The sequence below is a fragment of the Hypanus sabinus genome, chromosome 13, assembly GCF_030144855.1.
Source record: "Hypanus sabinus isolate sHypSab1 chromosome 13, sHypSab1.hap1, whole genome shotgun sequence".
Classification (NCBI taxonomy): Eukaryota; Metazoa; Chordata; class Chondrichthyes; order Myliobatiformes; family Dasyatidae; genus Hypanus; species Hypanus sabinus.
In genome coordinates, this window is record NC_082718.1 from 32,315,176 (window position 1) to 32,342,859 (window position 27,684).

The following is a 27,684-nucleotide window of genomic DNA, read 5'->3' on the forward strand; positions in this document are numbered from 1 at the left end:
GTTTTAAACTTTTAAACTTTTAAAATTTGAAGAGGAGGACTATTAGCCAGAGGCTGTCTACTAGCTGTTGTGAGTTGAGTTCCTCACAAAATCTGTGTGGATCTCAAAGTTCAAAGTATATGTACTGACAACAACCTTGAGATGTGTCTTCTTGCAGGCAGTCACAAAACAAAGAAACACCATGGAACATATTTTTTAAAAACCCACATAACAAAGACCATCAAACACGCAATGTGCAAAAAAAAAGAACAAATCGTGCAAACAATAAAAAAGTGAACAAATAACACGCAGAGCATGAACCGCAGAGTCCCTGAAAGTAAGTCGCTTCAATCCTGCCCCAAGTTGGCTCTCAATTCTCGAGAACCCAGTTTGCTGAATTCTTCAGGATACCTCAAAAATGCCAGGCCATACAGTCGGTTTAAAAACATGACTCCTAAAGGGAAATTACAGGCAGTGATTGGAGTCCAGGAGAAGTGTAATTATTAATAGAATAGATAATTAGTTTTATTAGTTGCCTGTAAAGCTCGGGTAGCCATCTCTGTTGACTTGCCCTGTATGACCCAGTCATACCCATACCCCTTTGTAAAACAGAACTACTTTTTGGGTCCAGATTCAGTAACTTCCTCGACTTTAGCTTCATAAACAATGACTTCCATATCATTGTCCGTGACAATATCAGCCTAATATTTCAATTGGTAGGCATTCACTCACCAAGCGCAAGAATTCATTCAGGGCATCGGGGGGAAGACATTGACATGGATAGAAAACTGGTTGGCAGATAGAAAGCAAAGGGTAGCGGTGAATGGGTGTTTCTCGGAATGGCAGGTGGTGACTAATGGGGTGCCACAGGGCTCGGTATTGGGACCACAGTTGTTTACAATTTACGTCAATGATTTAGATGAAGGCATTGAGAATAACATCAGCAAATTTGCTGATGATACTAAGCTGGGTGGCAGTGTGACATGTGATGAGGATGTTAGGAGAATTCAAGGTGACTTGGATAGGCTGGGTGAGTGGGCAGATACTTGGCAGATGACGTTTAATGTGAATAAGTGTGAGGTTATCCACCTTGGGAGTAAGAACAGGAAGGCAGATTATTATCTGAACGGTGTAGAGTTAGGTAAGGGAGAAATACAAAGAGATCTAGGAGTCCTTGTTCATCAGTCACTGAAGGTGAATGAGCAAGTGCAGCAGGCAGTGAAGAAGGCTAGTGGAATGTTGGCCTGTATTACAAAGGGAATTGAGTTCAAGAGCAAGGAAATCCTCTTGCATTTGTACAGAGCCCTGGTGAGACCACAGCTGCAGTATTGTGTACAGTTTTGGTCTCCAGGGTTAAGGAAGGACTTCCTGGCTGTAGAGGAAGTGCAGCGTAGATTCACAAGGTTAATTCCTGGGATGTCTGGACTGTCTTACGCAGAGAGGTTAGAGAGACTGGGCTTGTACACACTGGAATTAAGGAGATTGAGAGGGGATCTGATTGCAACATATAAGGGATTGGACAAGATAGAAGCAGGAAATATGTTCCAGATGCTGGGAGAGTCCAGTACCAGAGGGCATGGTTTGAGAAAAAGGGGTAGGTCACTTAGGACAGAGTTAAGGAAAAACTTCTTCTCCCAGAGAGTTGTGGGGGGTCTGGAATGCACTGCCTTGGTAGGTAGTGGAGGCCAATTCTCTGGATGTTTTCAAGAAGGAGCTAGATAGGTATGGATAGGGGAATCAAGGGATATGGGGACAAGGCAGGAACCGGGTATTGATAGTAGTTGATCAGCCGTGATCTCAAAATGGCGGTGCAGGCTGGAAGGGCCAAATGGTCTACCTCTGCACCTATTGTCTATTGTCTAATTTGCAAGTATCAGCCAGTTGTTTGAGATGAATCCAATCTAATACATGGTTGGGAAGGGAAACATCTCCCAACCAAGCATGTACAAAGTCCCCTCTCCTTGTGCAGCTTTAATCTTAAAGCTAAACCCAGAAAACATGGCAAAGGAAATCCTCTTTGAGTTAACGTCCATGAATTCTCCTTCCATCCTTATGGAGCAGAAATGGGCCATTCTGCCCAACCTGTCTGTGCTGGTGTTAATGCTGCTCTGAAGTCTCCTGCATTGCCCAGTCTCTCAGTGTAGTCTTTTATTCTCTTAATAGCCTATGTACTTGTCCATCTTCCACTTGACCATACTACTCTGCTAAAGTCTGAGGCACATATTTGTAGCTAGGGGCAGAGAGCGAGTTTGTAAATCTGCTGGGAGAAAAGGATCTTGGGAATTGTGAGGGTGGAGCACCACAGCAGGGGTGTTGGACAGGTGGCAGAGAAGGAGTGCCGGGGAAAGGTGGCACAAGTGCAAACACACCGAGCCCTGAGACATCAAGAAAGGTCATTTGATTCCAAACAATTGGTTTATCGATCATTACAGAATGTCTCCCTGGCACTTCCCCTATCCCTTCCCCTTTCCCCAACCATGATTCCCCTCTCCTTGCCCCCTTCCCACTCTTCATCCACAATAGAAACCCATATCAGAATCAAGTTTATCATCACTCACCTTTGTCATGAAATTTGTTTTTTTTTTGGACAGCAGTACAGTGCAAAACATAAAATTACTACAGTACTGTGCAAACATCCTTGGCACCCTAGCTATATCTATGTAATGAAGACTTGCACAGTACTATATTTAACAATTATCCCCGTGTAAATGGCGAAATAGATAACAGTTTACTGTAGCAAACTGTGTAGTGTAATATTCATCCACATTCACTTTGCTATCAAATTTAGGCTGCTGTGCTAGACTTATCAGTAGGAAGTTTCTCGTTCCTATAACACACAGATATTGATCAACTGAAGCGAATAATGGAAGTCGTTGGAACACCAAGTTCAGAGTTGCTGAAGAAAATATCTTCTGAACATGTATGTTAGTGTTTAAATCTCACACAGAATTCTGTTTGACAACTAGACATGGTCACTTCTGTTTGCAGTTGACCGGTGCTGAAATGTTGAAGAGTGGATAGAATTGTTGTGAGTCTATTCATAGTTGTAGAGTTCCAGTGTGGTGATAGAGCAAATACATTAGAGGCCTTTAGGGACTTTTGTATAGGCACATGGATGTAAGGAGGCTGGAGGGATATGGATGTTGTGAAGGTCGGAGAGATTAGTGTTTGGATGTTTTTGATTTGCTTTTCAGCTGGTTCAGCACAATGCTGTGGGCCAAAGGGCCTCTTTCTGTGCTGTACTCTTCTATGTCCTACAGCATATAAACGGGCCCTTCGGCCCATCCAGTCCATGCTGAACCATTTAAATTGCCTAGTCCCATTGACCTGCGCTAGGGCCATAGCCCTCCTTACCCCTACCTATACATGTACCTATCCGAACTTCTGTTAAAGAGCTTGCACTGGCAGCTCATTCCACACTCTCAACAGGCATATCCTTGATTCATGTTAATGTAATGATCTTGGTAATTGGTCATTACTGACGTGTAATCATTAACGAAAGACTGGTAAAAGACAAGAGTTACTCTAACCAAACCCAGTTCAGTCAGTGCAAACACAAACAAGACAAAATCTGCAGATGCTGGAAATCCAAAGCAACACCCACAAAATGCTGGAGGAACTCAGCAGGCCAGGCAGCATCTCTGGAAAAGAGTACAGTTGATGTTTCGGGCTGAGACCCTTCAGCAGGACTGGAGAAAAAAGGATGAGGAATAGAGTTAAAAGGTGGGGTGAGAGGAGAGAGAAACACCAGGTGAGAGGTGGAACCGGGAGGGGGAGGGGTGAAGTTGATTGGTGAAAGAGATACAGGGCTTGCGGAAAGGGAGTCTGATGGGAGAGAACAGAGGCCATGGAAGAAAGAAAAGGGGAGAGGAGCACCAGAGGGCGGTGCTGGGTGGGCAAGGAGATAAGGTGAGAGAGGGAAAGGGTGCTGGGAATGGTGAATTGGGGGGGAGGGGCATTACCAGAAGTTCAAGAAATTGATGTTTATGCCATCAGGTTGGAGGCTGGCCAGATGGAATATAAGGTGTTGCTCCTCCAACCTCAGTGTGGCCTCATTGCAATAGTGGAATATTGAAATGGAAATGGGAAGTGGAATTAAACTGGGTGGCCATTGGGAGATCCTGCTTTTTCTGCTGGACAGAGCAGATGTGCTCAACGAAGCGGTCTCCCAATCTACTTTGGATCTCACTGATACACAGGAGGCCACACCCGGAACACTACACAGTACATGACCCCAACATATTCACAGGTGAAGTGCCACATCACCTGGAAGGACTGAGGCCCTGAATGTTGGTGAGGGAGGAGGTGTAGGGCACTTGATCCATTTGCAAGGATAAGTGCTAGGAGGAAGATCAGTGGTGACGGACAAATGGACAAGGGAGTCGCATAGGGAGCAATCTCTGCGGAAAACAGAAAGTGGTGGGGTGGGGAGAGAAAGATGCACTTGGTGGTGGAATCCCGTTGGAGATGGCGGAAATTATGGAGAATTATGTGCTGGATGCAGAGGCTGGGGGGTTGGTAGGTGAGGACATGAGGAACCCTATCCCTGGTAGGGTGGCAGGAGGATGGGGTGAGAGCAGACGTACGTGAAATGGAAGAGCTGTGGTGGGGAAGAGTCCATGGGTTTATAATAGACATCAGTAGATAAACTGTCTCCAGAGAGATCGAAAAAAGGAAGGGAGGTGTTGGAAATGGACCAGGTAAATTTGAGGGCCGGGTGGAAGTTGGAAGCAAAGTGGATGAAGTTCTGCAGGGGTGCAGGAAGCAGCACCAATGCAGTCATCAATGTAGCTTCAAAGTAACTCCCTGCACCTTTTAACTCTACTCATCTTTTTTTCTCCAGTCCTACTGAAGGGTTTGGGCCCGAAGTGCCGACTGTTCTCTTTTCCGTAGATGCTGCCTGGCCTGCTGAGTTCCTCCAGCATTTTGTGTGTGTCAGTCAGTGCAATGAAACTTTCAGCTTGAGCAGTGACAGAACAGTCACCGTTCACAGTATCCCAGATACCTCAAGAAACTCCATGGCACTGAACGAACAGATTTTATTTATATATATAAAGGGGGAATTAGATTTTGAAAGTGATGTAAATTGTAATATTGGCCATCCAGTCAGAAGAGTTAAATTTATAACTCCTCCAAAGGATTGATTTTAAAATTATTTCTGAAGTTCCAAATGATCATATTGTCAGGTTTTGATCTAACTACAGTTTCAGAAAAAATACCAATGTAGTTTACAACTTCAGCTCTTTGCACAAATGGCATTGATTCATTGAATGATCACTGGAGTATCTGTGTTCATACCAAGTTTGAGCATTTTATAGAGGAAATATTTCTGCAGGTTGGGACATTTCTCACAGCAGTGGATCCCTCTCCCACCAGTAATCAGAATCAGGTTTAATATCACAGGCATTTGTCATGAAATTTGTTATTTTGCAGCAGCAGTACAATGCAGTAGAGAATAATAAAAACTACTAATTACAGTAGATATATAAAAAATAAATTAATTAAGTAGTACAAGAGAGGGAAAAACAGTGAGTTAGTGTTCTAGGGCCCACTGTCCATTCAAAAATCTGATGACGGAGGGGAAGAAACATCCTGAAACATTGCGTGTCTTCAGGCTCCAGTATGTTAGTTATTTTGTACAGTAAATTCAGTAAGTAAATTCTAATCTGTCATTGTCAACTCCACAGGCTAGAAAATACATTGAATCTTTACCATACATGCCTCAACGAGATTTGAAAGAGCTATTCAATGGTGATAATCCTTTAGGTAAGACTTTTACATTTAAATCGAACAAAGTACTTTGCAGTAGGTTAACTGTTGTGGTTTAAAGTTGTAATGTCCCTTTCCTGTCATGTTAACAAAGTTACTGCACTTGGCCCTTCTAAAAATTCTCAGTTGAAAAGCCATATCAGCAATTCTTCCCAAGTTGTAACAACCCAGAGGGTAACTGTCGCCATTTTCAGAATGGCATGTGCTTCATGCATAATTGCAGAAATATATAATGGAATGTAGATGTAACTGAAGTCTGCAGGAAATCATGTCATAATTCAGAAAAGATACATTCAAGATCTAGTATAACATTTTTATATCAAGTTTAGTACTCTGTCAAATGTGTATTTTTTAGATGCTCGCTCCTGTAAAACCATTATCTATGGTAGATTAAAGCATTTAGGCTTCACTAAAGTACTAGGAGATCCCTTAAGATTGTTATAGCCAGGGTTGGTAGTGTGAATAAGGTTCGACTGCCTATTAAATGCTCCCAATGGTGTGCACCTCAAATAGCTTTTGACCAATGAAGTCCAGCTTCTGGCCTTCACGAGTGGCTTAACTACTAACCCAGCGGAAGCTATTTCTACTGGCAGGAGAAGGGGCAAAAGACAGATCACCGGTGCCTTAAAACCAGTTGCTCCAGGCATATGGGGCTTGTCAGCCATGGTGGGCAGCTTGTCTCGGAGAAGAGAAGCTCTGGTCTCAAACCTCCACTGTCTTACGGCTATACCCACTCATGGAGAAGGCTTTGGGAGTAAATTCTGAGGAAAAGTCTGGAGCTGGAGTCCCTAGGACAGTCCTCCGTCGAGTTCAGCGCTGTCTGGCAACTCCCGTGATGCCGCTGGAGGCAAACTGTATCGGTCTTTGCTGTTCCTTTGGATTTATCAGATGTGTGGAGAGGAGGAGGCTTCTGCATGGGCAACAGCTTGCTCTCCATATCGTGCTGGCCTGGCTTGTGTACTGATCTGCGCACCCCATAAACAGCTAGGACGCAATATCCTTGGTCGACCACAAACGACGGAGGGCCTCGGTGTCCTCGAGAGAACTCTTCCGGATTAGAAAAGTTTCCTTTAGCAACACACACAAAATGCTGGAGGAACTCAGCAGGTCAGGCAGCATCTATGGAGATGAATAAACAATCAACGTTTCGGGCCAAGCCCCTTCTTCAGGCCTAGAAGGGAAAGGAGAAGATGCCAGAATAAACGAGGTGGGGAGAGAGGAAGAAGTTGTTTGGTGAAGCCAGGTGGGTAGGAAGGGTAACGGGCTGGAGAGGAAGGAATATGATAAGAGAAGAAAGTGGACTAGAGGAGAGAGGGAAGGAGGAGGTGACTTGGGGGGGAGGTGATGGGCAAGTCTGAAGAGGTAAGAGGCTAGAGTGGAATATAATGGAAGAGAAGTGGGGGAGGGAAAATACTTTTTTTTACCAGAAGGAGAAATCGATATTCACTTAATCAGGTTGGAGGCTACCCAGATGGAATATAAGGTGTTGCTCCTCCACCCTGAGGGTGGCCTCATCTCGGCACGAGGAAGCCGTGGACCGGCATGTCGGAACGGGAATGGGAATTAAAATGCTTGGCCACTGGGAAGTACAGCTTTTGCTGTATGGAGCTGAACGAAGTGTTCCCCCGATTTACAATAGGTCTTACCAATGTAGAGGAGGCTGCTTCAGGAGCACCAGACACAATAGATGATCCCAGCAGGTAGTTTCCTTTGTTATTTTACATTGCAGGATGCAATGGCAGGACAGACACCATCAGCTTGACTGACCTGACCTCCAGATGGTACTGGTCTTACACCCTCTAATGGTATAGGGAACCTCAGCTCACACCCTGCAAAAGCAGGAACACTTTGAAAAGTTAGAGTGCTGGTAGAAATACAGGACTGTGCAAAAGTCTTAGGCACATGTCTATAGCTGGAGGCCCTAAGGCCTTTGCACAGTACTGTATGTTACGCAGCAAATGGGAAGTACTACTTGGAGAGATTCAATCATAGCATTCAATAGGAAAACACTCTAGTGTAGCGGTTAACACAATTCTTTACGGTACCAGCAACCTGGGTTCGATTCCCACCACTGCCTATATGTTCTCCCCATGACTGCATGGGTTTCCTCCGGGTGCTCTGGTTTCCTCCCACAGTCCAACGATGTATCAGTTTGTAGGCTAATTGGACATTGTAAATTGTCCTGTGATTAGGGGATTACTGGGCAGCACAGCTCGAAGGGCCAGAAGGGCCTGTTTTGCGCTATATCTCAATTAAAAATTAACTGAATAAATGATTGGAAGAAAAAAATATTTGCAGGTTGTTGAGTTGAACAGTATTGTGCAAAAGTCTAAGGCACATGTGTATATAGTATACGTCTATGTACTGTGTGCGCGTGTGCGCGTGTCCCCCCGTCCAAGATGCCTAAGACTGAACAGTGAGATAAATGGTATTTCAAGTGGATACCGAAGGTACATTTATACAAGTGGGACCACAGGTGCTGGAGAAGTGCATTTAACAGCAGGGTTAACTGCCAGTGGTTCTGCAGCGACAAGATAAACATCAGACGCCTGTATGGAACAACATCCCCTCGTTTTTTTAACAGTGATGCAGACCGACCATTACCCTGAACAGGAAGTTGCTAGGCAACCTCAGAACTGTGCCCCACTAATAAACTTTATGTGAAAGAAAATTCCACCTGCACAGCAACAAAGGCTGCATGCTCGGGAGCCTTTCAGTTGCAGTGTGGCCACACACCCGGGCTGGTTAGAGGGAACATTTGATGTTTCACAAGAGTCATTGAGACTGAAGACGTAGTGTGAACAGTTGGTCCGTTTACTGTTCTTTTACATCCCTTAAGTGAAACTGCCATCTTTCTGGAGCATGAGTCGACACTTAGAGACTGAATCTGAATCAGAATCAGGTTTAATATCACCGGCATATGCCGTGAAATTTGTTGTTAATGGGGCAGCAGTCCTTTGCAATACATAATAATAGAAACTGTAAATCACAGTGAGAAGTATTTAAAATGAGCAGTGCAAAAAGAGAATTAAAACGTAGTGAAGTAGTGTTCGTGGGTTCAATGTCCATTCAGAAATCTGATGACAGAAGGGTAAAAGGTATTCTTCCCGTCTGGTGGACGTCTGGTAAGAGCTGGGGATGGTTATTACACACTGTGGAAATAAGCTGCGAAGAGTTGCAAACTTAGTCAGCTCCATCATGGGCATTAGCCTCTGTAGTATCCAGGACATCTTCAAGGAGCAATGCCTCAGAAAGGCGGCATCCATCATTAAGGACCCCCATCGCCCAGGACATGCCTTCTTTTCATTGCTACCATCAGGGAGGAGGTACAGGAGCCTGAAGGCACACACTCAACGATTCAGGAACAGCTTCTTCCCCTCTAAAATCCAATTTCTGAGTGGACGTTGAACACAAGAACAGTACCTCAATACCTCTTTAATTTTTTAAATTTCATACTACTTATTTAACTATTTAATATATATACCGTAAATCATATTTTTTCTATTATGTATTGCATTGTACTGCTGCCGCAAAGATAACAAATTTCACGACAAGTGCCAGTGATATGAAACCTAATTCTGATTCTGATTCCTGAATCGTTGAATGTACAATGTGCTTGTAAATGTACTGGGTGCCAGCTATCCAAACCAGTGATGTCTGAAACGTCTATAGTACACAGGATCATGTACTGAACCGTTCTGGTAGTCAAACTGCACAAAGAGGTTTGGGTGGATTTTCCTGGTGCTTGTGTTGGATTTGCTGTTGGTTTACACTGAGGGAAAAGAGTAAATTAAAATGTTTTTCTGATCCTTTGCCCTGATGGTTAAATGACAGTGACTGAATTCTAATCAGTTTGTTCTTCTCCAGACAATTGTATCTCCAAGAGGGTGGAATCTGGAGCAGGGGTTCCCAAGCTGACTTCCATTGACCCCTTGCTCAATAGTATTGGTCCATGGCATAACAAAGGTTGGGAACCCCTGTTCTAGAGGGATTTGTTTGAAATGGAAAATGTGACTATTGTGCGGGGGTAACTAGAATCTAGACAATGTATGGATATCTTTTATATAGTTGATCTTGGTCCTTCCAATCATAGCTGTAGATCTGCTTCAGAAGATGCTAATTCTTGACACTGATAAGAGGATAACTGCAACAGATGCTCTGACTCACCCTTACTTTGCTCAGTATCATGACCCCGAAGATGAACCAGAAGCTGAACCCTATGACGAATCAATAGAGAATAAGGAGAAGACAATAGAGGAGTGGAAAGGTAATTTTTTTGTTGTTGTTGGTGTTGAATTATTCCAAGTCTTGGCAAGCTTTTTGAAGCAAAAAGCAAGGATATCTCCTGATGCATGAGCCAGCTGGGTACTCAGCCGCACAGACTAAAATGTTCCATGTTGAATGATGTGGTCACTCGGTTATGGTGCTCCCTGTGGTAAAATTACTTTGATATTTGTTGCCTAAGCTTAAAGGTGAAGAATGACTGCTTGAGCTGGAAGCTTCATATCTGATGATTTAATTGCATTGATAGGAAAAAATCGCAAAGTTCTTAACCCAGGTTAGAACTGGACAGGATGATAGATAGATAAATACTTAATTGATCCCAAAGGAAATTAGTGTCACAGTAGCATTACAGGTGCACAGTTATACAACTATAAATATTAGAAGAGAATTTGGAAAGAATAAAAAGATGACTTACCTCATACAGTCTAACAGGAGGGGATCATCACTTCCCTGGCTATCGGTTGACTCATTATAGAGCCTAATGGTTGAGGGTAAGAATGACCTCACACAGCGCTCGTTGGAGCAGCACAGTTGTCTTAGTTTGTTACTGAAAGTGCTCTGTTCAGGCAAGGTGGCATGCAGAGGGTGAGAATATTGTTCTGAATTGCCAAGATTTTCCGTCGGGTCCTTTGTTCCGCTACAGCCTTCAGTTTGTCCATTTTGACCCCTATAACAGAGCCAGCCTTTCTAATCAGTCTGTGGGTGGGTGGGTTTCCAGTGCTTGTCATTCTTCAAAAGACCATAAGACATGGGAGCAGAATTAGGCTATTTGGCCCATTGAGTTTGCTCTGCCATTCTATCATGGCTGATTTATTATCCCTCTCAAAGTCATCCACTGCTTCCTCCCTATAACATTTGACTGAGTTTAGCCAGTTTACACATTCCAGTCTTATATTTCACACAAATAAGATTTATTTCCTCTCCTCTTCTGTTATTTCAAAATTTATTTATCTCAATCACCAGTATCATTCAATGCCAAGCATCTCATGAAAGGTGAGAATGGAGACACTTGAAAACAATGTTGACAGTTTTAAAGCTGAATCATTGCTACCTGAAGATTATATATTATCCTGACCTAGTATGCAATATCCTAGCACATCAGTTGTTTAAATTAAAGGCTAAGGGTGAAAGATGAAATATTTAATGGGAACTTAGAGGGTGGTGCAAGTGTGGATCGAGCTGGCAGCAGAAGTGGTGGATGCAGGTTGATTTCAACACAAGAGAAATTTGGGTAGGTACATGGGTGGGAGGGGAATGGACCACTCTGGTCCAGGTGTGGGTTGATGGGAGCCGGCAGAGTAATAGTTTGACATGGACTAGATGGACTGAAAGGCCTGTTTCTGTGCTACAGTGCTGTATAACTATATTCCAGACATACTCTGAAGAAATTTGAAGCCTTAACTTTGGGAAGATTTCATTTGAGTAGCTGAGATTAAATATAACCACTCGTACAACAAAGTGAAGCCTTTCCAGGTACCTTTGGTGATAATGTAAATGCTGCATTTCACCCTCAGGGTTGGCTGCTGAATAAATAATCCCAAAGGGTTTGCACACCATAGGTCCAATGTGCTTCAGACCTGCATCTAGTATTAGCTTGTAGAGATTGCTAGCATTTATTACACAACACTTGACTGTTGGGTGCTATGGCAGCATAGTGGTTAGTGCAATGCTATTACAAGCTCAGGATGTTCCTAAGTTCAGAGTTCAATTCCAGGGCTGTCTGTAAGGAGTCTCTGTACGTTCTCCCAGCGGAATGCGTGGGTTTTCCCCAGATGCTCTGGTTTCCTCCCACAGTCTGAAGACCTACTAGGTAGGTTAATTGATCATCGTAAATTATTTTTTGATTAGGTTTGGGTTAATCGGGTTTGTCAGGGTTGCTGGGGTGGTGTGGTTCGAAGGGCCGGAAGGGCCTATTCTGTGCTGTATGACTAAAATAAAATATACTTAAAAGTTTTATAGTAGAAAGTGCTGTTGATTTTAAAGTATTCTGAAAATGTCTTGCTTTCCATTTCTTCAACTGCTCGGTTGCCTCATTATTGGGAGATGGACAATAAATACTGACCAGTAGTTGATGCCCACTGACCAGTAGTTGATGCCCATTGACCAGTAGACTTTGAGGGAATAAAAAGCTGATTAAATAAACCTCAACCCCAGCTTAAATCAGCTCTCAATGTTTGTAAAGCTAGTCATAGAGTCATAGAACACTACAGCACAGAAAAGGACTGACAGCCCATCTAGACTGTGCCGAAATATTAATCTGCTTACTCCCATCAACCTGCATGAGGACCATAGCCCTCACATCCATGTACCTATCCAGACTTCTCTTCAATGTTGAAATCTAATCAGCATCCACCGCTTGCTCATTCTACGCTCTCACAGTCCTCTGAGTGAAGAAGTTTCCCCGCATGTTCCCCATAAACATTGTATGTTTCACCTTTAACCTATGACCTCCACTTGTAGTCTCACTCAACGTCACTTGCATTTACCCTATCTATACCCCCCCATAATTTTGTATGCCTCAATCAAATCTCCTCTTGATCTTCTACGTTTCAGGGAATAAAGTCCTAATATGTAATTGAAAGTTAAATTTTAATATAAAAATAGAAAACACTTGAAACACAATCACAATTAAACATGTTTAAATTGGTTCTGTTAAGTCAAAATTCCAACGCAGTCATTCCTCTCCATTGAAGTGAATGGGATCACTGGTCCCACCTGGTGCAAGTTGAGTGGGAGGAATTTATTATTCCACCACGGAAACACATTGGGGTTCCAGCCATAGAGTACTCAGCTCTTGTCAGCAGTGTTTAACTTGTGTGAAATTCTGGAGCTTTGCCCAGAAGTTCTGAACTGCTCCGTTTACAAAGGTAAGTCCATAAGGTATAGGAGCAGAATTAGGCCATTTGGCCCATTGAATCTGCTCTGCCATTTCATCATGGCTGATCCATTTTCCCTCTCAGCTCCAATCTCCTGCCTTCTCCCTTTATTTCTTCACACCCTGACTAACCAACAATCTGTCAACCTCTGTCTTAAATATACCCAGTGACTTGGCCTCCACAGCCATAAGTGACAGCAATCCTGTGCAAGGCCACCGGCTTTCATTTTTGGGAGAGAGAGTTCAATATCCAGCACATCAGAAAGGGCAGAATATTGCAGAAATTCTTTGTATTACAAGCAGGCTTCACAGCTCATTGTCAAGGTGCATACTACAGTGATAGACTGATGATCTGCCATTCTTTTAACAACACTTCACCTGGCCAAGTTCAGTTCTGTGTGTCTGCACTCAGTGGCCACTTTATTAGGTACACCTGCTTGGTAATGCAAATATCTAGTCATCCAATCATGTGACAGCAACTCAATGCATAGGAGCATGCAGATGTGGCCAGTTGTTTTCAAACCAAACATCAGAATGGGGAAGAAATGTGACCGAAGTGACTTTGACCATGTTGGTGACAGGGTTTGAGTATCTCAGAAACTGCTGATTTTCACACACGATAGTCTCTAGGGTTTACAGAGAAAGGTGTGAAAGCAGAAAACATCCAGCAAGCGGCAATTCTGTGGGCGAAAGTACCTCAGAGAGTTCAAAGGAGAATGGCTAGACTGGTTTGAGCTGACAGGAAGGCAACAGTAACTTAAGTAACCATGCATTACAACAGAGGTGTGCAAAAGAGCACCTCTGAATGCACAACACACCAGACCTTGAAGTGGATGAGCTACAGCAGCAGAAGACCACATCGGGTTCCACTTTTGTACCTAATAAATTGGCCACTGAGTGTATATGGAAAAGTACAAATACGAGAAAGCCTTCTGATAGTGGAACTCCAGAGTTATACACACAGAATGCTGGAGGAATTCAGCAGGTCGTGCAGTATCTATGGAAATGAATAAACATTTAACATTTCCAGCTGAGACCCTTCTTCGGGACTATGAAGCAAGGGGGAAAGATGCCAAAATAAGAAGGTGGGGGGAAGGGAAAGAGGCTAAGAAAACTTAAGCAACTCGTACCTAAGCTAGCTGTGAAAACTGCACCAAAACTAAATGGTTGATTTAAAACCACAGGAAATACAACCATACGGTTTTAAAATAGAGCCTGCTAAATTGAAAATTTATTTCCATCTTGAAATATATGGTATATACACTCTGTAATGTCACCACCTCCATCATAAACTAATCTGTGGAAGACCTACACCAACTAGTTCAGGAACAGTTGTTACCCCTCAACCATCAGGCTCTTGAACCAGAGGGGATAACTTCACTCAAATTCACTCAACCCATCACTGACTGTTCCCACAATATATGGATGTCATCTCATGTTCTTGATATTTATTGCTTATTTATTTATTCATTCATTCATTCATCATCATCATTATGTGCTGTGCTGCATGATGTGGGCGGTCATGGTCTCATGAGCATGATTATCCTTGTTAAATTTCTTTCTACTACAGAAGTAGTTTGTCATTGTCTTCTGGGCAGTGTCTTTACAAGACCGGCGACTTTGGCCATTATCAATATTTCTCAGAGATTATCTGCCTGCTGTGGGCACATCTGCGGCTCATACAACCATCCACCCCCTGCTCCCGTGGCTTCACGTGACCCTGATCAGGGAGTGGAGGGGTTAAGCAGGTGCGACACCTTGCCCAAGGGTGACCTGCAGGCTACTGGAGGGAAGGAGCACCTTACACCTGCTTTGCTAGAGACATATCTCCATTCAATCAGCCAAATTAATAATTATTATTATTATTTTTTTCTCTCTTTCCTTTTGTATTTTTGCACATTGTTTGTTTGCCTGTTGTGTTGGGTGCAGACCTTCAATGATTTTATTGTGTTTCCTGGGTTTACTGTGTATTCCCACAAGAAAATGAATCTCAGGGTTGTACATGGTGACATATACCCTGTACATACTTTGAAAGATTTTGGGACATTCAGTGTAGGGTTAATTGGGGTTGTGGGGTTTCTAGGTCAGTGTGGCTCAAAAGGCTGGAAGGACTTATTTTCTGCTGTATAGGTAAATAAGTAAGCAGTTTATTTTGCTCCCAAGTTCATGCCTGAATCCCGGTTTCCAAGCAACAATTCACATGGTCTTCTTTATGCTCTTTTGTTGCTGCATTTTAAAATCAAAACTTCTTGTGATTTTTACTTTGAGAAGTTCTCCTATAAATGTTTTCACTAATTTAAAGGCTGTATTTAAAGCGGTGGTTGATAGGTTCTTGATTAATAAGGGTGTCAAAAGTTACGGGGAGGAGGCAATGGTGGAGCAGACTTGATGGGCTGAGTGGCCTAATTCTGTTCCTCTTGTATCTTATGGTCGCATGGTAAGTGCAGTTAATGTGAGATGTTAATAATTCTGTGTTCACAGGACTTGCGTTTGAAGAGGTCAACAGCTTTGAGTTGCCACAATGTACAATGGAAAATATGGAGACAGACAACTGAGAGCGAACTGGCCACTCTGTCTGCAGTGAGAGTTCAAAAGATTGTTTCACATGCTTGCTGCTTGACTCACAATACGGTCCCTTTTTTATGTACACAGTCCCACCTTTGCTACAGTTCACCACACTTCTTCAATGGACATAAAACATAATGAAATTCACTGTCTTCAATGTTAATTTGTTTTCCTTTTTTTTTGCATATCTGTCTTCTGTAAACAACTAATAAACCAAAAGCTACGTGTCACTCATGTCAAGTTTATCAATCACATTCTAATGTCCTGAAGTGTGTGTTGCACAGTTCATGTTTGCAGCCTTTGAGCACATGAAATGGCTCCAATTTAACATTTTTTGAGGTAGTTCAAAATGTTAACAACTGTACAAATGATTAAATCTGTAATTTATGCTTATTCTGTTTATTTCCTTACAGTTTGAATGATGAGCAACTCACTAGCAAGAAAATGCTCAGAATAAAATAACTTAATTTTATTGTCTTCTTCACTGTCACTTTGAAAACGTTAACTTTCCTGTAATACGTCTTCAGTTTTTTAACTTTATAAACAGCACTGAAACAGAAAATGCATTGAATCCAATAGTTCACATCAGAAAAAGAGAATCAGATAGCTCTGCTAGCTTAGTAATTGCAAATTACCTGCTACCTTACAGCAATTTGCAATGCAGTGGATTCTGGTTAATTGGGGTGCATCTGGACCGGTACATTTTGGCCCAATTAATCAGCTGCACCAATTAGCCAAAGTTTTTTAGAAATAGTTAAAAAGACAAACTGAGTTCAAATTAGTTCTGTATTTCATTTAAATCCATAAATTGTTAATTATAACACTACCAATAGTACTACAAAACTATATTAGTTCCTACAAGTTATCGATGGAGGAATTCATCCTTGTCGCCTTCTTTTGACTGTAAATGAATAAAATCTGCCTAGAAACTTAGTGCAGATAATGGACTGCCTTCATACAATGTTGTCGATGACTGCATCCTCCAAATAATCATTTTCATTGTACCATTCAGGATAGTTGTCAATATCATCAAATTCTTTGCAGTTCCCAACTTGTTGAAGTAGTGAAATCATTGCATTTTCACTCCTGGCTGTTTCTGGCATCTCCAAGCCTGCATGCTTGAAACCGCATTGAGCAAAACAGTTCAGAATTGTCTTACTGCTTACTTCTCGCCAACTATCAGTGATAAAGCTGCTCTAAACACCAGAGGTGTAACAGGCAGTAGCTGACTGACTGCTATCAGTGAGAAGAGTCACTGCTTTTTGAACACTAGAAGATGCAACTGACGCTATTTGAAAACTGTTCACTGTAAGCACAGTGTAGCATCTAAAGGCCACACAGGTACACATGACTGACTCTAGTTAGAATTTGCTCGGCAACAATCTCCTTCCCCAATTAAGCAGCGTAGCGTCCCAAATAAAGGGAACCCTGGCAATTTTCTCAGACAGGTTTTATTCCTTAAGAGTTGTCCCAAATAAGCAGCTCCTCCAATTGACTTATGGCCCAATTAACCGAAATCCACTGTATTTAAGTTCTGATAAATTAGCTTTGTTATCTTGAAAGCAATAATATGAAATATTTAACTTTTATCAAGAGACTCGTGTGCAAAGAAGAAATTCCTATTGCATTTGGTCTGGATTCACAAGGTATGTCGCAAGGGAAACATAGCTTTATAAAATCACATCACATCTGATTACAAAAGAGGAATTTTCCTCTGTATGTCATGTAAAAAAAGCTGCAAATAGATTCATGAGAAAGTCTGCAGATACTGGAAAGCTAGAGTAACACACACAAAATGCTGGAGGAACTCAGCAGGTCAGGCAGCATCTATGGAAATGAATAAACAGTCGATGCTTCAAGCCAAGACCCTTCTTCAGGACGGGACAGGAAGGGGGAAGACGCCAAAATAAAAATGCGGTGGTGGGGGGAGGGTAAGGAGGACAGCTAGAAGGTGATAGGTGAAGCCAGGTGGGTGGGAAAGGTCAAGAGCAAGAGAAGAAAGCATCTGATAGGAGAGGAGAGTGGACCATAGGAGAAAGGAAAGGAGGAGGGGCACCAGGAGGAGGTGCTAGGCAGGTGAGAAGTGGGGAGGGAAAGGGGCAATTTTATTTTACTGCAAGGGGAAATCAATACTTGTCATCAGGTTGGAGGCTACCCTTGAGGGTGGCCTCATTTTAACACAAGAGGAGGCCATGGACTGGCGTGTTGGAATGGAAATGAGATTCAGAATTGAAATGTTTGGCTACAATTGAAATATACTCGTTGTGAGCAAGTTGATAATCCAATTGCGCCTACAGTGGAGAGAATCTTTTTCTCAGTCAGATCAATACACAGAAGCTTCCAAACTGAATGTGGTAATTGGCTACTTCATTGTGCTACTGATTTGCATGATTACTGTGTTGAGCCTGTAATGACTGTCTCATTGAATGATTGCATGTTTGCTTCAGTGGTGAAGTGCAAATACCAGTTAAAGCCAGCTTGTCGCATATGAAGGCAGTGTGTACTTCTATACACTGGTGCTATCAATGAGGACATGATGCCTTCATATAAAATTTTGGTTAGGCTGCATTTGGAGTATTGCAATCAGTGCAATTACGGAAAGGAATAGATCAGGGGTTCCCACGTGGGGTCCACGGACTACTCAGTTAATGGTAAGGGTTCCTAGCATAGCAAAAGTTTGGGAACCCATGGGTTCAGAAAGGGTTCAGAAAAGTTTTTCTAGCATGTTGCCTGGATTGGAAGGTGTTAGCTATAAGGTGAGATGAAGCAGACTTGGGCTGTTTTCTCTTCAACTTCAGAGGCTGAGTGGAGACCTGACAGAAGTTTATAAATTATGAGAGATTGAGACAGAACAGAAAACCAGAATCATATCCCAGAGTAGAAATTTTGAATACCAGAAGGGTATCAGATCATGAGCAGGGAATGGAGAGATGGACATCATGTGCTGGGAATGAAGGGATGAAGATCATGTACGGGGAATAGTGAGATGGTAGACCGTGTGCAGGGAATTGAGGGATGTAGATCATATCCAGGGAATAGAAGGATGTAGATCATGTGCTGGAAATGGAGAGATGTAGATCTTGTCCAGGAAATTGAGGAATGCAGATCATGTGCAGGAAATGGAGTGATGGAGATCATGTGCAGGAAATGGAGAGATGGAGATCATGTGCTGGGAATGAGGTGTAGATCATGAACAGGGAATGGAAGGATGAAGTTCATGTGCAGGAAATAGATGTAGATTGGGTGCTGGGAATGAAGGAATGTAGATCATGTGCAGGGAATGGAGGGATGTAGATCATATCTAGGGAATAGAAGGATGTAGATCATGTGCTGGGGATGGAGAGATGTAGAACATGTACAGGGAATAGAGAGATGTAGATCTTGTCCAGAGAATGGAATGATTCAGATCATGTGTTGGGAATGGAGGGATGTAGTTCATGAGCAGGGAATGGAGGGATCGAGATCTTGAGCAGGAATGGAAGGATAATTTTCAGACACCTTTTAACACGTGGTCTAAAAGCTACTGTAGACAGAGACCTGAGGTACCTACAGTTAATGCTGTGAAGCTGTCTCCCTGAGCACACATCTGCTATTTGATGTGCTAAGTGAGAACATTAATCTGGTCTGCAAACTCTCTTGAACTAAATAACTCAGCCAGGTTTTCTAGTTTGAAGTAAGTCAAATTAAATAACCCATGGCCTTACATTACACCTCTTGAGCAATAATCCCAGGTGCTATGGAGCCAGCAAGTCTGTGCTAGAAACAATGTTTGTTTCCAAAGCTGCCTTTTCAAATTCAAAGCAATCTCTGCTTGCCAGTTATATTAAGAAATGAAGACTGGCTCCAGTTTACAATAAGAAGCTAAACAATGAGTATGAGTTGGAAGTTTAACATATCAAAGTCAACACTTTGGTCTTTAGAAATGTCAGCTGTTGTGTTTAGAAAGCTGAGCTTGATAAAAAGAAAAGCTCCTTGCTCTGGACAGTGACTATCCATCACATAGAGACATTTTCTTGTTGCAATGAGCTGAAATCCATCACGCGACCTCTCAATGTGAGCATTAAATTTAAGGTGCAGTATTTCACCAGTTGGATAAGGTGGCTCTAAATTTCAGACAAAGAAATAGCACCTCTAATGGACACCTATGGGAGAGGTTCATTGATCAGATAAGAATCAAGAACTATGGGACTAGTCAGAACAATGAAGTCGAGCTAAAAGATCAGAGAAGCAATGATCTTATAGAATGGCAGATCAATCACATTTTTTCTGCCACCTTATACTTTGTAGTTGTGTTCTTGCCAATGATGAGAGTTGAAAATCTGTTCTAATCCAACCTCCTTGTTGTTTCATTTTCATCTTGCAACCTTTTGTGCCAGGCTTTAATTGCTGCAGACATTTAGGGTGTGTGAGCAGACAGGGGTGTTAATATCATATGTTCATGGCATAGCAGTTTGGAAAATGTCAGAATCAAAATATGGCAGGCAAGTTTGTAAATCACAAAGAGAGTATAGTTTAAGTTCAAGTTTAATTGTCTTTCAACTATGCATGAATACACCCAAATGAAACAACGCTACTCCAGGGCCAAGATACAAAACTACAAAACACAGTACCAACAGTCATACACAGCATAAGGTACATATAGCACATATAAGATAGCAGTAAATATAGTCACTTAAAAAACACATGTAGCCCAAGTTTCTGAGTGACATCCTGCAAGTTGATGGTGTTGTGGGCAAGAACAAGCAGTTCTCAGCAGTTCACAGATGAATGTAGGTATGCAGCTTGTCTTCTACTGAATGAACACTAGAAGGCAGCACTGACAGGAGGGGGGCTAGTCCCCTATCCAACATGAATGCCATGTCACACTGCCCCTGATGTCTCCCTTTCTGGACTGCTGCAACAGGCCTAGTCCTCACTACAACCAAGGCCACACAGGTCCCGCACCATCAGTCTCACCAATAAATCAGTGAACCGGACTTGCAGTATTTTACATTACCAATGTCCAACAGGGTCTTGAAATTCCAAGTAGAAATAAACAGCTTGAAAATATTGCATCATAATTATTTCTACTTGGAATTAATTGGTCAGAAGTCCAAATGCAAGCATGTGTGGAATTCCAAAAAGTTATGGTAATCAAGCTGGCAGATGGGTGGGGCTTTACCCTTGTAGCCGTGGTATATTAAATTTTGTAATACATTGATTGAACATCTGAACAGTTCAAAATGACAATTTAACTCTTTGTGTGCTCACAACATGTAGAGCATCTCTACAAGGTAAACATTGTAGGTCTGTTAATGTCTAATGTTTGTTGATAGCAACTGGATTCTTTCTTAGTCTCAGGCACCATTAACATGAGGATGCCTGTTAATGACTAAATGTCTGTTGGTCATTTTGAGAGCTAGGCTGATGGATTCTTTCTTAGTGTCTGTCAAACCAGCTTGATGGGTTTCTCTTTTGCTCTCAGGCCTATCACTTATATGTAATATTAATGTTCTTTTGTAACTAAAGGAACGTTAAAATGCAAAAGACTGGTGGACTGACGGATAAGGAGTCACCATTAAGGTTTCTAATTGATTTGTCAGGGTATGCTGAATACTGTGTTAATAAACATGAGCTACTTGAATGAGCAGGCTGAGTTAATGGCCCGAGAACAAAAGATTAAAAAGTTTGTCTATCTCTGTGTGTCTCTCTATGCTTGTGGAACTCATATTTATTGGGGTGGGGTACCTTCCCTGGTTCATTGGACTTCACCTAGATCGGGAATCGCGATCGGTGCCTGGGACCCAGGGGCATTTCACAAGTGAGTCAGAATTCAAAGTTCCCCTGACAACAGCAGCAATCAAGCGGTGACTAAAATCACGAGCCCTGAAACCTTTGTGGAAATCTTTGCGACTTACTATGTAATATTTTGTGTGATTTATTTGTGCTTTCTATTTTAAGATAATAAATTAGGATTAAGTTACTTTGCTGCGCTTGTATGCTTATTACCTCATTACCTCATCTCCTGGATGCCCAAATTGGTTTGGGTTTAACCAGCCCAGCCCATTACAGCAGGCAGTGTCTGAAGGCAATGAAAAGATAACCCATTGGTTCTGGAGGTAACTTTATTCACAAGGGGTAGCTGGGACTTTTAGGGCTGAAGTGTATCTGCCCTGAATAACTCCAATTCAAAGAGACCAAGAATATGCCATTCTCCCAGGTACACTACCAACAAGGATTGTAGAAGTGGGTCTACCTCATCTTGGAATAAACCAAAATCTATAGGACAAAATATTGCAACCGCCCCTCCCTGGAAGAGGTCGCAATTAACACAATTGTCTGGTGAAGTTAAAAGTTAGCATGTGAAATACTAAATTGAGATCTGCTATTTATGGTTGATGTGACAGGTGATACTAAATGACGTCCCATTTGGAATCAAGGAAATGTGCAGGTAAATGAGTGCTTTAATTTTCCAGGAGTTTAATGTGGCAGTGGTTGTCCATCCAGTGACAAGGGCAGGACCATAGCAATTTAAAGATTCAAAGTACATTTATTATCAAGGTATGTGTACAGTATACAACTCTGAGATTTGTCTTCCCACCAACAGCCAAAAAACAAAGGAAGACCATGGAACCTGTTCAAAGAAAACATCAAACACCCAATGTGCAGAAAAAAAGAACAACCTGTGCAAACGGCAAAAAATGGGCAAATAACGCACAGAATGTTAAAGATCAAATGGCAGACTCCTTGCAACAGTTTTGGAAAGATCAGTTCAATTTAGTGCTGTGTTGTTTGTTGACTTCAGGCCACAGAGCCAGTCCGCCTCGAACAAAATCGTGCAAAATAGTAATTAAAAAGGAGTAACCAGAAACATGTAACATGAACCGCAGTCTCTAGAAATGAGTCCAATCCACAAACTGTGCTGATCAAACCTTAAGATTAGTATTTGTGTAGCACCACAACTGAGAACTTTATCACTAAAATGCTTTCAACTGGCTGTGCACAGCTGCCAAACTCAGAAATGTATGTGCAGTTTCAGTAAGTACACTGAATGCAAGTGAAGACTGAAAGAGAAACAATTTTCAAGTCAAGAAGTTTTCATCAGAGTGGGGCAGCGGTTAGTGCTGCTGTCTCACGGCTTATGTGACCCAGGTTCAGTTCTGACCTCTGTGACATGTGATTTTCCCTGGGAGTGGGGTACATCTTTGGGAAGTGCCATGAAAATGAAGCATTCAGAAGAAACCCATGCGGTCAAAGGGAGAACATGCAAACTCCTTACATCTCACTGCAGAGTTCTTCATTGCTTAAGGCAGGGGTCAGCAACCTTTACCACTGAAAGAGCCACTTGGACCCGTTTCCCACAGAAAAGAAAACACTGGGAGCCGCAAAACCCGTTTGACATTTAAAATGAAATAACACTGCATACAACGTTTTGTTTTGCCTTTATGCTATGTATAAACAAACTATAATGTGTTGCATTTATGAAATTGATGAACTCCTGCAGAGAAAACGAAATTACATTTCTGCATGCAACAAAAACATGTTGACCTCCGAAAAAAAGACGTTGGGTTGAAGGTTACTTTTAAGTAAAATACTCAACGTCTATTTGAGTCCTTCTTGTATTTATGAAAAACGCCAAACTTAAATTTGCCGCCAGCAGCAAACCAAAAATAACGTCAGTCAGCTGTCAGCCTGAAAAATAAAAGGACTATTTCACTGAACAATGAAAGCATATGAATATACGTAAAATAATAGGCAATTAAAATATTTATCATCCTTGTTCAGGTTGACTCACACCTGACAATGCAGTCGTATTCAGTAGGGATGGATCGATGCTTAGGGGAGTGACCAGGAAAGATAATGTGTTTTTTTCCTCTCTGAACTCACAGAAGCGTTTCCCAAACGATGTTTGCATTGCGATGATTGCCCAATGTAAATACTCCGAATTTATCATGTCGTGACCTTTTTTGAACTCTCTCAAATTGGGGAAGTGAGACAATGTGCCTTTCTGTAAATCTCTGGCAAGCAACGTCAACTTGCGCTCGAATGCCAAAACATCCTCCAACATGTGCAGGGCTGTACGTCCTTACCCCGTTGAAGAGCTGTGTTCAGCGTGTTCAGGTGCGCTGTTATGTCTACCATGAAGTGTAGCTTTTCCAGCCACTCTGGCTGTTCCAGCTCAGGAAAGGTGAGCCCTTTGCTGCCCAGGAAAGTTTTCACTTCTTCCAGACACGCAACAAAGCGTTTCAGCACCTCCCCTCTGGACAGCCAGCGATAAAAACACGTTGTAGCGGTTGCTACACGCAGTCAGTAAACTGCAGTCAAAGATAGCTTTATTCGAACTAAACAGCCTTGCTTTTAAGCCTCCCTCAACCCGCCCCCCATGGGCGCGGATGCTGCAAAAGACACGTACTCACAAACCCCCGTAGGCTATCTCCCTTAGCCTGAACGCTGGCTAATTGTGAGCCGGTTCGGATGTGTCAGGAAATGGGTCGCCACAAAGTCTTATTTAGATTGTACAAGATCACCATAATCTTCAAATTTAGATTTACATTTCAAAAACTAACAAACTAACATAAAATACATTTTAATTAAATACTGACCATGTAGCGGTGTGCTACACGCAGCGCTAAAATTACGACACGGAGTCGGTAACTGCAGTCGAAGGAAAAAACTTTATTCGAAATCTTCAGCCTCACTTTTAAGCCTCCCTCAACCTGCCCCCCATGGCGCAGAGGCTCCAAAGCTCTGTGCTCGCAAACCCCCGTAGGCTATCTAATTGTGAGTCGGTTCGGATGTGCCAGGAAAAGGGTCGCCACAACCAATTATTTCCCAAAGCAACAGGGAGCCGCAGCACAGACGTAAAAGAGCCACATGCGGCTCCGGAGCCGCGGGTTGCCGACCCCCGGCTTAAGGCAAAAGTGCTAATCACTGATTTTCTCCAGGTCTTCTGTCAACTCAATCAGATTCAGGGTGCCTCACTGTGACCAGTTCAGACTTGTCTTTCCGCTGTTCGGATGCCCCAGGCCTGCAAAATTCTACCTGGCTTCACTGTGGTGGTCGATTCCTAGGGGGAACAGCAGGGAGTTATTATCAAATTAGCAATGGCCAAGCACAGAACATCATAGAAGGGTTGTCCTCCTTCACTCTCAGTGACCTGAATGAAAGGTTCAGGGAAATATCTCCTGTAAATATACAGGCTGATTCAGATAATGGGAAATTGTCTCACACGCCATATTTGAATATAGTTCAAAGTTCAAAGTAAATTTATTATCAAACTACATATATGTCACCATATACAACACTGAGGTTCATTTTCTAGCAGGCATACTCAATAAGTCCATAATAGAATAATAGCCAAAACAGATTCAATGAAAGCAACACACACAAAATGCTGGTGGAATGCGGCAGGCCAGGCAGCATCTATAGGGAGAAGTACAGTCAACATTTCGGGCTGAGAGGACTAACGTTAGTCCTGATGAAGGGTCTCGGTCTAAAACGTCGACTGTACTTCTTCCTATAGATGCTGCCTGGTCTGCTACATTCCACCAGCATTTTGTGTGTGTTGTTTGAATTTCCAGCACCTGCATATTTCCTCGTGTTTACAGATTCAATGGAAGACTGCACCCATCTTGGGAGTTCAACCAGTGCGCAAAAGACAACTGTGAAAATACAAAAAGGAATAAATAATAACAATAAATAAATAAACAATAAATATTGAGGACAATAGATGAAGAGACCTTGAAAGTGAAACCATTGGCTGTGGGAACCCTTTCAATGACGGGGTGAGTGAAGTTGAGTGAAGTTATCTGCTCTGGTTCAAGAGAATGATGGTTGGGAGGTAGTAATTGTTCTTGAACCTGGTACTGTGGATTCTGAGACTCCTGTACCTTCTTCCTGATGCTAGCAGCAAGAAGAGAGCATGCCCTGGGTGGTGGGGGTCCCTGAAGATGATGCTGTTTTCCTGCAACAGTACTACATACAGATGTGCTCAGTGGTGGAGACGGCTTTACCTGTGATGGACTGGGCCATATCCACCACTTTTTGTAGTGTATTCTGTTCAAGGGCATTGGTGTTTCCATACCAGGCTGTGATGCAGCCAGTCAATACACTCTACACTACACATCTATAGAAATTTGTCACAGCTTTAGATGTCATGCTGAATCTTCGTGAACTCCTAAGGAAGTAGAGGTGCTGCCATGTAATTGTCTTTGTAATTTCTTTGTAATTGTCCTGGGCCTAGGACAGGTCCTCCGAAATGATAACACCAAGGAATTTAATGATGCTGGCCCTCTCCACCTCTGATCCTCCAATGATTACTGGCTCATGGACCTCTGGTTTCCTCCTCCTGAAGTCAATGATCAGCTCCCTGGTCTTGCTGAACCAGGATATACGCATGTGTGTAGAGGAAACAGCTAGCAGATATAGACATTGTAAGATTGTCTACCCAAGATCACCGAATGGAATTGGGATCTGGATATCCTTAAAGGCCTAAACCACAAACTAGTATCAAAGTGAGCCACAAAACCAATAATGCCTCTGTAGAAAACCTTGATCGACTTTCCTTTAGATGTTTCTTCCAGCTTGAATATCCTTATATTCTGGATGATTGAGGCCCTGGGCAAGGGCCAAAGCTGCTAAACTGTGGAATTCAATACCTAAATCTATAAGAGATCCAGACTCAGCTGACACTTCTAAACATCAACTCAAAACCTATCTATTTAAAGTTCAAAGTAAATTTATTATCTAAGTACATATATGTCACCAAATACAACCATGAGATTCATTGTCTTGCGAGCATACTCATAGAACCTTGCTTTTAACTAACATCTTTTTTAAAAATTTCATGTTTTTAAAGATATTAATTTAATTTTTTTTCTTATTTGTAGTTGAACGGAAAGTCCTACAAAATGTCATGGATACGGCCCAGTCCATCATGTATAAAGCCCTCCCAACTGCTGAGCACATCTCCATGAAATGCTGTGGTTTCTTGCAAGCCTGAGGACTAAAGAGCAGTCACTACCTCTCATCCATCAGGCTCTTGAACAAAAGGGAATAACTTCACTCAACTTCATTTACCCCATCATCGAAATGGCCCCACAACCAACGGACTCACTTTCAAGGACATTTCATCCCATGTTCTCGATATTTATTGCTATTATTTATACTTGCAAATTGTTGTCTTCTGACTGAATGCCCTAGTCAAGCTGTTTTTCATTGATACTGTTTTGGTTACTCTTCTATAGATTTGTCCAGTATGCCCACAAAGAAATGGCTCTCAGGGTTGTATATGGTGATATATATGTACTTGATAATAAATTTACTTTGAACTTTGAACTTGTATTCCATTGTAAAGCACCTGGAACTAAATCATCTGAATGAAAATTGCTCTATAAATAACGTTATTATTATTAAATAACTAAATTAATAAACTATTCTCAGAGAACGGAGTTTCATTCTGAAATGACTTCAAAGAAATACACTTGATTTTTAAATAATTATGTAAGAATAAGATCTGCTTACCTGGGTGGATTATTAAAACTGGTTTATGGAACTTGAGTATATATTATGTAAGCGGAGTATAGATGTCCATAAGTACCCGTTTCAAAGGGTTAACCCAGGAATCAATCTGCCAACAAGTGCAGTGGGTGAAATACAATGCCAACGTTTCAAATTGAACTAGATGACTATGTACAAAATGACTACTGAAAAATCAAACTGCTTCGAAGGAACCTCCTTAATTGTAACAGAGTTCAAAGGGGAATTCCCTTGTGTTTATTTTAATTTGATCGGATCAAGGATAATTTTCCTCCAGCATTGATCCCTCTCCCTGAATGTTATCTGACAGGGAAGTGGAAGAGCGAAGCACATGACTCTGGAGAAATTACGTTTGATAAGCCAACTGGTAATTTTCCTGTCCTTGTTTTTTTATGTGCTTGTAAAATTAAATACATAGTGCAGTTAAAGCTAATAAACAGACAACTGCTGTTTCCTTCGATGCATTACAAATTTAAGTGACTTTGTAATGCATTCAAAAGTTGAAAATTATTTTTAAATGTTTATGATCACAGTATTCCAACCCTTACCAATCACTGCTAATCGACCGTGAACCGAGGAAGCAGAAAAAAGTCAACAACGTTCTGACGCAGTAAAGATGTCAGATTTCCTCCTCTAAAGAGTATTAGTGAACCTCATGAGTTTTACAGAGATCGGATAGTTTCATGCTTGTCAAT

The 27,684-nt window shown here is 42.0% G+C and overlaps 1 protein-coding gene and 1 long non-coding RNA gene across 2 annotated transcripts in view; one reads left to right on the forward strand and one right to left on the reverse strand.

The window, feature by feature from the left end:
* The window catches only part of LOC132403762 (mitogen-activated protein kinase 11-like), a 77,065-nt gene extending 59,625 nt beyond the window's left edge, over positions 1 to 17,440 (forward strand). Inside the window, exons 9-12 of the mRNA XM_059987430.1 lie at positions 2,820 to 2,899; positions 5,667 to 5,745; positions 9,842 to 10,015; positions 15,389 to 17,440. Of these exons, the coding sequence (XP_059843413.1) occupies positions 2,820 to 2,899; positions 5,667 to 5,745; positions 9,842 to 10,015; positions 15,389 to 15,462 (407 nt within the window). The 3' untranslated portion in view covers positions 15,463 to 17,440. The remainder of the gene's footprint in view (positions 1 to 2,819; positions 2,900 to 5,666; positions 5,746 to 9,841; positions 10,016 to 15,388) is intronic.
* Positions 17,441 to 24,107: 6,667 nt separating this feature from the next.
* On the reverse strand, positions 24,108 to 26,689 carry LOC132403764 (uncharacterized). Its single transcript, XR_009515336.1, has 2 exons — positions 25,036 to 26,689; positions 24,108 to 24,518 (listed from the first exon to the last, which is right to left on the reverse strand). It is a non-coding gene; the product is annotated as an uncharacterized LOC132403764 (long non-coding RNA).
* Positions 26,690 to 27,684: the final 995 nt, after the last annotated feature.